The following is a 13,089-nucleotide window of genomic DNA, read 5'->3' as shown; positions in this document are numbered from 1 at the left end:
AATAAATTAAAAAAATCTCATTTTTTTCCTATAAATTTAATTTGTAGTTTTTAAATTTAAGTTATGGTTTTTAAATTTAAGTGGTTGTAGTTTTTAAATTTAATTTTTAGTTTTTAAATTTAAGTTGTTGTAGTTTTTAAATTTAAGTTGTAGTTTTTAAATTTAAGTTCTTATAGTTTTTAAATTTAAGTTCTTGTAGTTTTTAAATTTAAATAATAAATTATCTTTGGCCTTATGACCCTTTGGTCCTTGGTTGGAGATGATTTGTTATCACAGGGAGATGGTAAAAAATATGGCCTTGCACTGTTCATTAAAATATTAATTTCTTAGAGGACTATAGGGCTTAAACGAGTCCCTTTGGCCCTCATTCAGTTGAAGATGGCCTAATAAAATCTACCTTTGAGACAACTATAGCCACAAAATACCCTTGGTCATTCCGAATAATCATACCACCCTCCTTTTTTCGAGGTGTCATTCCAGGCACCGTCAACATTCATCTTCAGAAAACCCGAGGGAGGAAGAGTCCAAGAAGGCAAATGAGGAGTGCTGCCATTTGACCTCACACAAAGGACACCTTATTGAACTCCAACCACCAGGAAATACATCTCACCGAGATGATGTCAGAAGGCTCCAAGATGTCATTCCAGAGCTGATTATTTCTCGCTTCCCAAATTGCCCAGATGATCATCAAGCAGATAGAAAAGTTTGAGATGTTGAGCTCAGTAGCCCAAAGAGACATCCATTCCAGCATAGAGGAGGGGGGAATCGTACAAGGAGGAAGACTAATGGGGGAGGCAAACCAAACATGCTTAGCAAAAATACAATCTTGCATCAAGTGTAAAGTTGATTCACCTCAAGCCCCACACAAAGCACAACAAGCATCAATATTCACATGTTTCCTTCCAGATTATCATAGGGACCTTAGCTGCCCATAACTTCTTCCAAGTTTCAGCAAAGTGATGTGAGGATTAGAAGAGGAAGTCTCATTCACCTTTTCTAGAACCCAGTTTCGAGCAACGTGATACTGCATTCTTGACCGAAAATACACCTTCTTTTTTTTTTTATCGTAATGCCAAATTAATTTATCTGACGGCATTCGAATGCTCAGGAGAAGGGAGCGAATAACATTTACTTCGACATTAGTAAAAAGTGAATGAAGAAGGGGTAACTTCCAGCAGCGTAAATTAGGTCAGAGACAAAACTAAACTCACAGTCGGGAGGTTTGGGAGAGAAAACCCGAAACCTTGATGGAGTGGAGAGCTAGCGGTCATCCCAAATCCCCACAGATTCATCGTCTCCAATCCACCACCTAGAGCCCAAAATAAGGATAAGCCTTGCATCAAAATCCTTCCGTAGCAAATCTTTGGCATTCCCACTACACTTATACCACCTATCCTCAAATCCATCAAAATTCTTCATCCACAGAATTCCTCAGCAAATCTTTGGCAAACACTTAGATTTGTATAGACTTTTTAAATTTTAATTGACTACCATAGATTAATTTGGATGTATTCTTTAAATCCTCTTGAATCCTAATTTGACTATACCATGATTTTAAAATCCACCTTTAAACTTCTAATTAATTAATTTTAAAGTCTATTAAAATACCATCAAATCCTAATTTGATCACACTCTTTAAGCTAATGAAACTCTTTTTGGTCAGCAATTAACGAAAAGATTTGAAATCCACCAAATCATGAAGTAATCAGTTGCATGCGGTCTCTTCTTTGGATAAGGATCAGGATGTGATCAGTGAGATGCAAGTTTTGGTGGAAAGATGAAGATGATTGATTTATTGCCGTAGAATTAGCCGACCAAGAATCACCTTAAATTTGGATAAATGGTACAACTTCGAGACCGACTGGAATAAAATGGTAGTAGAATCAACTGATTGAAGATCAAAGTAATTTTATCCAAACTAAAGATGTGGCTATAAAATTGCATGCTAATTATTTGCATGCCTTGGTTCCAGCATGTGGACTTGGAGGCCATCAAATAGTTGGATTAGGATTGATTTCCACAAAATAAGGAGAAAAAGATGGCTTCCGAATGGATATGGTCTCTTTGAAATGCAATATTCTTAGGAATATTAGTAGATGTGGGATTCACAACAACAATTTGCCATGTGGCCATCGAAGTCTTGTAGTACTATAAGTACAGAGGTAAATTTGTATTAACGTGGTTCTTTGATCTAGGGGTGGGCACGGTGCGGTCGGTGCGGTTCCACTCCTAAACCGAACCGAAATCAGAAAATATCAACGGTTTAGGTTGGATCAAACTAATGGTGGAGGGAGTCCAGAATTTTCAATAACGAAGGTCAACCTAACTTTAATATGCAAAATCTTACACATGAATAACAATTAGGCTTTTAAACTAAAATGATCATGGAGAATAACTCATCATTTTGTTCTCTGAGATTCAAATTCAATAGAAGTAGTTCTTGAGTTTGTCCACTAGCAATCATTTTGGTCATTCCATGAAAAATATGTTAAATCCAACCAAAAATTATGTTAAATCTAAATGATTTGAAAAAAAAATTGAGGGATGGTGGACAAACAGAGACCAAAGTGAGAAGTTATACAAATCTCAATGATCATTTTGATTAAAAAAAACATTTCAATTACTAAGAAGATTATAAATTTAATATTTACAAACTAATTGATTTATCATTACAAATTCATATGATAATAATACTAATGCTAGGTATAATTAAATTTTTTTTAATAGGGAATTGTTATTAACACTCCAAAAATCTCATTTGACACTCCAAATTTTCTATAATTAGAAAAAAAAATACACTCAGAAATGTAGAATAAGATTTTTAGAATATTAATAACAATTTCCTTTTCTATACTAATATCAAATGCTGATTTAAATTTACGAAAAAATGAAACAAATTCAAGGCACACATGGATAAATTAAAAAATTGAGGCAATGAATGGAGTGACATGCACTTATTAAGTCCTACGTGTCAGCCACATAGAAATGGTGGTGGCAACTGCCTCAGCTACGGCGACTGGAGCCTCCAACCTCCGATACTCGTCCGGGTTGGATCAACGGCGGCTACGGCCCCCACAGAAGTTCACGAGTTACACTAAATTTGCTATTCACTACCCCAATTGCTTATCTTCCAAAAGGGTAAAAGGGTATTTCCCTATCCGAGCTCTTGACCCTCAAAGAGGAGGCGAGGAAGAAGAAGTGAATTCAAAGGTGGGTAACAATGGCAGCGGTTTGATCTCTGAGGTATATCCATTTACCCCTTTTCTTTTTTTGATTAATTTTGGCTACTGCGAGTAAATATTGAGGCTCCAAATTGAAGGTAAATTGGTACATCTACTGTTGTTTTAGACAGATTAGAAACTCTGCCCTATATATAAACGTCCGAAAAGCTATTGAATTTTGATGGTTGTTTAATAATTTCTGGGTTTTTTTAATTTAAATATTGCACTATTACAAGCTAGGTTCTGCAGGGGAATTAATGTGTTAATTTCTGAGATAGAAAACAAGTTTGGTCATTTGGTATAAGCAGATTATCACTAGATCGTAGAAGGGTGTGTTTGGAAGTGCTTTTCAAATGACTGGAAGCGCGTTTGATGAAAATGCTTTTGAAACTAATCCTTACTAAAAATGCAAGGAATTTTGAAAAGCACTCGAAGTGTTTCCTGCAAGAAGCACGTAACTAGTGCTTCTCCCAAAAAGCACTTGAAGTGCTTTTGAAACCCAAAAACATTTTCACACAAGCGTTTCAGTCAAAGTCGTTATGATTAGTGGGTTTAATGTTGAATATGAATTCTCCAGATTCGGTGTTTATTTTCTTTGGTAATTCACTCAAATAGTATGAAAAGAGATGCAAGCATCAGTATGTGCATGAGAAATCTATGTCCACTGTCCAGTAGAGTTTTAGGCTCAATTAAAAGGTATGATGGTTTTGTTAGCATTATGGACATGAATTTGTTTTCCTCTAGGGATTTCACTTTCTTGCGAGTTTTTTTTCTGATCAGCCTTGCTCTATTTTGCTTGCATATCTAAACATAAACAATCAGAGTGTCAAGATTATATTGTTTATAAGCGTAAGTTTGTTCTCTTCATGAATGTTTTCAAATTTCGTGTTCAGTTGTTTAGACAGTTCTAGGGAAGTATTTTCGACAAACCTATCTTACATGTTTGAATTGTCGTAGTGCATTTTGAGTAGGTATCTCATACCAGGGAAAATAGAGTGAAGAAAGCGACATCCTTAGTAGTTTTGACTGTTTTGCATTTTTGAAGAATAGGGTTGCTTAATATGTCTTCGGAAAAATAGAACAGAAACTAAGCTGCATTTCGATCTAATACCACGGTCATAGTTTATGTCTTGGCATCAAGGATTTAGTCTGGTTGCCAAAGCGAAGGGAATAGATGGAATATCAGTGGCCAACAAGAGAACGTGATTTATGTGTAAAGAAGTTATCTTAAATCTGCTAAAAATTGCTTCCAGTATGAACTAATCAGGAAACCGGAAACTTAAAAGACGCCTTATGTCTTCTGTTATCTATGAAATTATGTGGTCCCGAAACATAGAAATGATGTTATCTATGAAATTATGTGGTCCCGAAACATAGAAATGATTTGAGAATACTCTGAATGGTAAATATTTCCTTTTGTGTAAACAGGACGATTTGGAATATCTGGGGAAGGTGGTAGCCGGTTCCCTTGTGGCTGCAGCTAGTAATAAAGTACGGAAGCATAGTTTTGCCTGAGATAACTAGACCTAACATCGTCCAGGCTCTTGTCATGATTATCATGCCTGTTGTTGTAGCTGTTTTGCTTTTGATCAAGCAAAGCCGTGCGGAGGGACGAAGCTAGGAGTGTAGTTCACCAATTTAGCACAGATCCTAGTCGTGGTACATTCTTATTATTTTTTCATGTTATCGGAGCAAGTCTGTCTCTGTTGTGTACTTCCTCAATGCTTGTCTCTGTTGTGTACATGTCAATTTTCTCCTCGATTCCGGGCTCTATTCTGTACTTTGTTCTTTTATTAATTTTTCCTACCTTGATTTCCAAGCTTCAGCGCTTTCATCGAGATCAGCTTGCCAGGGCATGATCGAAATGACCTGATCAGTATGATCAATCAAGTGGTAGAGTTAAACCAATGAGACTACTTCGTACGATTCGGCAAATCATCAGTACTTCCTCACAACCAAATTATGCGTATTTGTTAACATCACCGTAACATCACCGACCGATGGTAAATACTCTTGACAAACAATAACTAGGAGAGAAATTCATTCATCAAAAAAACATGAAATACAATAAACGTTGAATCTGAAATTGAGTTTCATTGACAAGAATTTGATGCCCCTCTAGCCTGCTAGACGATACAAATCAGTTCATGCAGCGCAGACGCAGCAGCTGATTCTGTATATTATTTGACAAATGTTAAATTACAAGTGCAAAAAATAAAACCAACATCGCCTACCGCACAATTCAAGATCTTCACTGCAACGCTGGCAAGTTAGGTTCTGTAAAACAGTGGAGACATTTTGGCTGCACGGCCTCGTCCAGTACCCCTTCTGGGAGGAAGAAAAAAATATATAGCCGAATTTTTGGGCAAATTTGGAGCAAACTTCATGAACACACCAGACTAGAGGTTGTCTCTCAGCCATTTTAGGGCACCATTTGCAACAGACCTTCAAATTCGACATACTTTTTTGGTCAGTTGTCGTGCAGATGATGAGTGCTTTAATGAGAGAAGATAAAAGCAAATATGACAGAAAATATACATCTGAAGCGACTATTAATTTACACATAAAAAAAAAATAAAAAGAAAGCATCTCATGAGCTTATACATATCTGGATATGCCACACTTATAACAGAGTACCTCCAGGAAATTAATATCAACCGCATTTTCCATATCTTTTTATACTTTTTAGAAACAGATATAGAATTTTCACTCGGTGATTAGTGACCGCAGTTAAGTAGCATAAATACTCAGTACGTGAAAGATATCATTGTGCGTGTGAGAGAGAGAGAGAGAGATTTACCCTGCAAAGTCTTTTAACTTCTTCCATGGGTCATCTTGATCTCCTGCTTCCTCTGTTTTCTCCCCATCCGATCCCACCTCAGTTTCCATACTAGTTGCTGCAGAAGCAAAAGCATCAAAGTCAAGTCAGATAAAACATAAATCTGTACACTGAACCTGAAACTAAAGCTGTTTGTAACATGCGCAAGCAAAGAAAACATCTCAAATGACAAAGCGATTACTTACTAGCTGGCTGCACTTTAGAGCGAGTACGTGAACGTGTGCAGCAGTATTACTCAGTGAAGCAAGTTCTTCCAGCAATTCACGCTCCTTGGAACTATAAATGAATGAAAAATGTCAGTTAATATTTCAAAAAACTCCCATTCTTTAGAGATTACATGTATACAAGAAAATAGAAGCTTAAAGATCTCTTTGATGTTTATTATTTGTGAATCGAGCAAACAACCATGCCTCTTCTCTCCAACCAATACTCGTTTCTGTCTTCATGAGTGTGCTTCCACAGCACAACATGTACTGAATGATGATAGCTGACAACCTTCTCAGTAGTGTTCATCCACCTTTTTACATTTCCTTTTTACTATCCAAGTTAAGTCATTTAATATATTTACAAGCTACTATCATATTCATGTTTCTTTTATATTGTCTCTTAATGATATTCGTGCCTTTTTAATTTCTCATGGATGTTCTACCACTAGAAGAGCTGACATTTTGCCACAAAGCATACACCAAAACTTTTGAGTATTTGAAGTCAGTAACAATACATTTAAGTTGCGACAATACAGGGAGATGAATTTGTGGCAAATCCGCTACAGCTACCCAGTAACAATGAAAATAGAAAGAAAAAGAGAAAAATGTATACCTGATACGATTTGGTATTGTTACTTTAATTGTAAATATGTGGTCGCCACGTATTGATGGTTTGTTCAGCTTAGGCACTCCTTTTTTTGCCAGGACAAGAATATCCCCAGGTTGGGTGCCTGGTGGGATTTGTAGTGTGGTAAGCCCTTCAACTGTGTTGACCTGTTTTAGATGCCAGAAATTCAATAGATTGGTCATGAAAAACCCGTGAGCAATAGAATAATTTAAGCATTTCTACTACCCCAAGGCTTGTGAGATATGTTTTCTGTGAGATACAAATAACAATTAAATGGAAGCAGGAGTTTGTCTAATGTTATGCTGAATAAAAATAACAAACTATACCTTAACAACAACCCCCAATATTGCATCCAGATAGCTGATAGCAACTGTTGAGGAGAGATTTATGCCATCTCTTTGAATTCCTTCTATTTCTTCAACATCAAGATATACATAAAGATCCCCGGGAGGGCCCCTGATGGTATAACATGATCAGCAATTGGTTATACAAATAAGATGAATAGGTCTTTAATGTCTCAATCATCTTCACATGACTTTTGTTTTAGATGAGAATCTTCACATGATTTTACTGTTGTAATGCTTTTTGTGAGCCTACTATAAACTTCGTAGCATCTATAGTGCTCCCACAAAGTAGTTAATGTTGTATCGACACAACCAAAAAAAATAAATTGTAACAAATTTTTAATTGAAAACATTGAATATGCACCTTGTATATGCTTGAAAGCATGAATGAAGGAGAACTTCATACTTTTTCTATTCATATATTACAGAATATCTACCTTACAGTTAAACAAAGACGGTACCTTGAAAATGCATGGTAAAAAACAAAATGAAATTCAGCCACCTACCCTTTCGGCCCGGCATCTCCCTCTCCAGCAACTCTCAGAATGCTTCCTGTGCTAACACCAGGAGGAACTTTAACTTTAATACTTTTCTTAACACGAACACGTCCTTCACCAGAGCACTTCCGACAGTATTCAGAAATAACTTCCCCATCTCCACTACAATTTGGACATACGGAAACCTAACATAAACAAAAAGATAATTCAAATAATCATGTAACCAGTTTTGCATAGAATACAGGGTGCTTATACCCGAGTGATGCAATATAAACTTAAATATAATCCGGTGGCCACAATTAGTTGCTGACTTGAGCAATCAGTTCCACATAGAGCTAATACATAACTTAAAAACGAACCTAACATGTAACTACATCAAATGTATCGCAGATTTTTTACATTCATGAACATGTAGAACTAAATGAGGCCACTTGAGCAATCAGTTCCATTTATGAGGTCAAGAATTGGCTATAATTTCATTTCTCACTACCACAAACCATTCAACGTTTGGCCTTCCCATGTGCAGAATACCACCTGAGTAAGCCATACCTTTCCTACTGATGTATTCATCACATCCAAATTTACCTCAAACAGTGTTTTCTTGACTTATAGCCAGTTGGTGCTATCTAGTGCAAAAACATTTATCCAGTTCGATTGTAAAATAACACCAACAATCAAGCTACTCTTTAGAGATGCAATCAGTCATTAAAGAATTTAAACTGGATTGAATGCAAAACCAGACAAATTTCTAAACCATAGGCAACTAAGCAGTTAAAACACTAGGAGATAACCCTTGAGAAATCACACTAAACGAATGTTTCTGATTTTGATTTGATACGAATATGCACAAAATATCAGAAAAGTGCAAAAAGAAATCAATAGAATAGAAACCAGAAGCCCTTACCTGGGAAAACAGGCCAAAAGGTGTCTGTTCTGTTCTCATAACTTGACCCCTCCCACCACAAGTAGAACAAATCCGCATTTTAGAGCCTACTTTACCGCCAGTTCCAGCACAAACTTCACATGTTTCCAGATGGGAAAGTTCAAATTCTTTTTCCACTCCAAATATAGCCTCAGAAAATTCTAAAGTGAAGTCATAACTGAACATAATTGGACCAGGAGTCAACTAAAAAGCCGTCAATGGTATATTCATTTTGTATCACAACAATAAATGAGCAATAGGACAGTAAGAAATTTTCTAACACAGTGAAGACAAAATAACCACAAACCAGTAGAGAAAAACCACTTTTTCAAAATTGTAAGTGGTCGTAAAAGATTATACATGTGATCAAGTAGCAGCAAGGCTCTAATATTCTTTATCATTATACTCGTAAGGCACAATTGTGCTTATCACATAAGTTTAATAAAGGACACTAAATAACTGTGCTACTGATTACTGAAGCTACTCAAAGCACATCCTCAAAACCAAAGAAAATAAAATTCCCAGACATTTACATGAAGAGCAAAGGAATTGAGCTGAAGTAAGAATATCTCCATATGATATCATTTTATAACCATAAGCCACTTTCATTGTAATGAACAAAAGATATATTCTCTCTCCTGATCCTGAGTTGAATGTGTGTTATAACTAATTAACAATTTATTAGAAAACTTGCTTACTACGTAGCAAATCGAGAGCAGATATAATCAGGCCACACAATTAACCAATATGTACAGAAAGTTGTTATAAATATGATTTCCTAAGTATCAAGTGAATATTAGTATTGTATGCAGGAAGAGAATGGTGGTGGTAAAAAAAAAATACGTGTATTGTCTGCAACATTATAACTCACCGGATGTCTTCACCCTTAGTAACAGTGCTACGACGACGCGTTCCAAAACCAGAATCCATACCAGAGAATCCACCCATACTCGGCCCGAAAAAAGTCTCAAATAAATCAAATGGATTTGTCTGCAAAATAGGAGTAAATGTTTGTAATTTAAACTTTTAATAAGCATCTGCAAAAAAAATACCAAGCAACAATCAAGTAATTTAAGCTTTAATACATGTTATCATTAAGAAAACGATTACGAAAACCTTGCACAGCTCTATATTTGCTTATTCATGTCTACTCAGATACCTAATAATAATGTTAAAAGGAAAAAACATCTTGTATCCATGTGAAAGAATAAGAACATAGTACTTAATGAAATTCAACATTCAGCAAAGAACTCAGATTAAAATCGGGGAAACAGCTCTGATTGCAAAACTTTTCCAACAAATAAACATTGTCATGAGAATATAGGATATCGCACAAAAAAAAAAAAAAAAAAAAAAAAAAAAACTGGGATGACAAGTTCTCTCTCATTGATTACAGTGAAAAGGAAACTAGGCATGCAATTCAGGTGATCAATATACGGTACTAAGATATACACATTCTGCAACCTGTTCAAGAGAAGGCAACAACTGAACATATAAACCCAGAAAGAATATTGACCAATAATCTACGCAAACACCACACAGGCATGGTTTGTCACATAAACAAAGCAGCAATTAACTAAAAGTACCATAACTTCTCTAAAATGATTGGTAGGTTGGGATTGTCTGCTCAAATAAATATGCTATATAGGAAAGTTGCAGAGACAGTAGCATATACCATTTTAAATAATACATGTATATAAAGAATGTTGCAGAGGAAGTAGCATATACTTTTGAATATCAAGGTTAATTAGGAGATACATATTCTCTGTTTTTTGGATGAATCTGGGGCAAAGTAGCCTCTCATTATCTCTAAAATATGTGTGTGCAAGTCCATGTCTGTTATTGTTTACTGTGATTTTAGAACCTGAGTTTCAGAAAGGAGAATGACCAAATGGAGGCCATGTTGCCCCAAAATACATCCAACAACTGGACGCTGCATGGTGTGCAATGATATGATTGACGTGCAAGTTTCTACATACATCAAGTGCCTGCCACAATTCACATTTATTTATTTATCATGCAAAAAATATATTTGACTGCATCCACTACCGTATAGGCACTTGAACCTCCCCCTACGGCGCTCTTAACCCCGGCTTCACCATATTGATCATATAAAGATCGCTTCTTATCATCTGATAGCACCTGACAAGGTTGTACTTCAGAATTCAACAGACGATATTAAAATGTGAAAAGAAAAGATAAGCAAGATAATGTGCTTCGTTGGAGACTAAGGAAACAAAAAGCATAAATCCTAATGTTAAATGATTGCAGACTACAAGAGATCATACATGTTCAAGCTTAACACCCTGGAAATGAAGGAAAGCCAGAAAAAAAAAAAAAAAAAAAAATCAATTGCACTATTGGTGATGTCATTGATAAAGACGGAGGTCATACTTGGTTAGATTATGAGCATATGCGCCAATACAAATAACTAAGGTGAGTTTGGATTACTGTTGCTCACGGATTCAGAGTCTAACTTAGATATGCAGCATACGCTTCTATGGCAGTTCTGTTAACACCAGTATCTCCAATACAGTTCACAAGGGAAACCATCGTTGGAAAGACCAAAGGTGAATGCCAATAAAAGATAACTGAACAATGAGTACCACAAGTATACAGATAGAATGCACCGACTGGATTTTCAAAAGATTCAACTTAACAGCACAAACTATATATTCAATCATATATTCTAAGTTCATTGCTTGCTACAGAATGTGATAAGCATGTCATTTGTATAGATGAGATAAAGAAAAGCAAGTTTCGTACCTCATATGCAGCACTGATCTCTTTAAACTTTTCGGTTGCTCCTGGTTGCTTGTTGACATCAGGGTGGTACTTGAGAGCATTATAATACATAAGAAGGTCAGAATTACGTAAATATTATAAACATATATTGCTAATTACTAAGTCAAGATGGATAAAATATAGTAACTATAGACACAAACATAATTCCAATATAAACTGATTATGATAGTTTCACGTGTGAAATTGCAGTGGCATCCAAATTTTTGTAAAGCTTTCTCCTTTTAACATAAAACTAAAGCATCACCAAAATTTTAGTAAGTACGTACAAATGCTTAAAAAGCAAGCCATAAGTTTTGATAAGTTCCTTAAAATATGCCAAAACAAAAGCATGGATTTTGTGTCATTTAATCTATAAAAACTATACTATAACTTTGAAAGACACCAGTTGTTTGGCTGCTGAGAAAATGCACACAATTGCATAATGCCCACAATTGAAAGTTGAGGTTTTTACAATTTCCAGAGTAACTTGAACAAATTTACTCCAAAAATCAAGTAGGGTGTGAAAATAGTTACCTGGCGAGCCAAACGTCTATAAGCGGCTTTGATTTCCTTGCTGGTGGCAGATTTGGGAACCCCAAGAGTGGCATAGTAATCGCCAGAAGCAGCAAACACTCTCCCAACGCTGCGTTTCGCGCTGAATTTCCATGAAGAAGTAGACGAAGAAGATGACGATGGCCAAGAAGAACTAAGAGAAACGAAGCTCTTGTGGGTCTTCAAATGGGTCCCACCGGATACAAACAAAGAAGAAGAGGAGGAGGCGGAGGAGGAGGAAGAAGAGGGCGGGAAGAGGAGGTGAGGAGAGGAGGAGGGGAGGAGGGAGAGAGCTGCGGCCGCCATTGGAGGTGGGCGAATCAGTTGTGGGACGAAGGGAACGTGGGTGCTGCAATGTCCATGGCTGACTAGCGAGATTGAGTGTGGGTGCGATTGGCAGCGTCTTTGGTGTCCTTAAGGATATTATGTGGTGTGAGTTCCCCACTTCAATTTCTTTTTCTTCTCATTCTTTTTTCTCCCTTTTGCAAAGAAAATTGAAGAAAATAAATAGTTAAAACTACAAAAAATAAAAAATAAAAAATATTATATATATATATATAGAGATATATATGTATGTATATACCAATACATGCCCACTCGAGTTTTGTTTGAGCATTTTTTATTTTTGTTTTTAACATGAAAGGAGAGTGACAGAAAAGTGAGAAGAAAGGGGAGAGTTTTTTTTTTTTTTTTTTTTTTATTTTTTATTAGAGATATCTTAAAATCACATTAGTTTTTTGATTTCTTTTTTAACAAACAATATTGTCCGGAAAGGAGTGAGCTTAACCTCACAATAGGTTAGCAATAACCAAAAGCGTAAGTTCGTCGTTGATTAGTTTGTGGCTATCACTTGGCAAAACACAAAGAAAATATATAAAGTCCTTGGCTGCAAGGCACATAAAAATGACGTAGCATAGACTTAACCACTCTATGGCACGGTCTCTTGATAAGAATCTTGATTTACTTGTGGCACAAGTCAAACGATCTTAACAATAGCATAGTACAAATCAATGTGTTGTTCTGGAATTTTAATAACTATAGTATGTATTATGAGGTAAACCGTAAATCAAAAGAAGTGGGGTAATGGAAGCGTTAA

At 35.9% G+C, this 13,089-nt stretch overlaps 2 protein-coding genes across 4 annotated transcripts; one reads left to right on the top strand and one right to left on the bottom strand.

Annotated features, from left to right (window-relative positions):
- The first annotated feature begins 2,900 nt into the window (after positions 1–2,900).
- LOC125477089 lies at positions 2,901–4,982 on the top strand. Of its 2 annotated transcripts, none has more exons than XM_048583910.1 (2): positions 2,901–3,210; positions 4,650–4,982. In XM_048583910.1, exons 1-2 carry the CDS (start codon positions 2,986–2,988, stop codon positions 4,734–4,736), a joined length of 312 nt encoding a protein of 103 aa, XP_048439867.1. In that variant the 5' UTR covers positions 2,901–2,985; the 3' UTR covers positions 4,737–4,982. The 2 variants fall into 2 exon arrangements, with proteins under 2 accessions (XP_048439867.1, XP_048439866.1); XM_048583909.1 differs by having other exon boundaries at positions 2,921–3,243.
- A 267-nt stretch (positions 4,983–5,249) lies between these two features.
- Positions 5,250–12,425, bottom strand: LOC125477087 (chaperone protein DnaJ-like). 2 transcript variants are annotated; one of them, XM_048583905.1, is made up of 11 exons: positions 11,976–12,424; positions 11,424–11,492; positions 10,707–10,799; positions 9,529–9,647; positions 8,640–8,835; positions 7,745–7,920; positions 7,221–7,350; positions 6,880–7,040; positions 6,246–6,336; positions 6,022–6,118; positions 5,250–5,666 (listed from the first exon to the last, which is right to left on the bottom strand). In XM_048583905.1, the coding sequence occupies exons 1-10, from the start codon at positions 12,297–12,299 to the stop codon at positions 6,035–6,037; spliced, it is 1,443 nt and encodes a 480-aa protein (XP_048439862.1). In that variant the 5' UTR covers positions 12,300–12,424; the 3' UTR covers positions 5,250–5,666; positions 6,022–6,034. The 2 variants fall into 2 exon arrangements, with proteins under 2 accessions (XP_048439862.1, XP_048439863.1); XM_048583906.1 differs by lacking the exon at positions 10,707–10,799 and having other exon boundaries at positions 11,976–12,425.
- Positions 12,426–13,089: the final 664 nt, after the last annotated feature.

The sequence above is a fragment of a genome, unplaced genomic scaffold (genome assembly GCF_019419815.1).
Source record: "Pyrus x bretschneideri cultivar Hongxiangsu unplaced genomic scaffold, Pyrus_bretschneideri_v1 Contig20, whole genome shotgun sequence".
NCBI classification, from domain to species: domain Eukaryota; kingdom Viridiplantae; phylum Streptophyta; class Magnoliopsida; order Rosales; family Rosaceae; genus Pyrus; species Pyrus x bretschneideri.
Note: the sequence above shows the minus strand (reverse complement) of the source record. Positions and strands in the feature narration are given on the sequence as shown.

Coding starts and splice junctions, on each gene's coding strand:
- LOC125477089 (XM_048583909.1), top strand. CDS start 2,986: ATGGTGGTGGCAACTGCCTCAGCTACGGCGACTGGAGCCTCCAACCTC. Junction 3,244..4,649: donor GCAGCGGTTTGATCTCTGAG/GTATATCCATTT, acceptor TTGTGTAAACAG/GACGATTTGGAATATCTGGG.
- LOC125477087 (XM_048583905.1), bottom strand. CDS start 12,299: ATGGCGGCCGCAGCTCTCTCCCTCCTCCCCTCCTCCTCTCCTCACCTC. Junction 7,351..7,744: donor GGAGATGCCGGGCCGAAAGG/GTAGGTGGCTGA, acceptor TTATACCATCAG/GGGCCCTCCCGGGGATCTTT. Junction 6,337..6,879: donor ACAATACCAAATCGTATCAG/GTATACATTTTT, acceptor ATTCATTTATAG/TTCCAAGGAGCGTGAATTGC.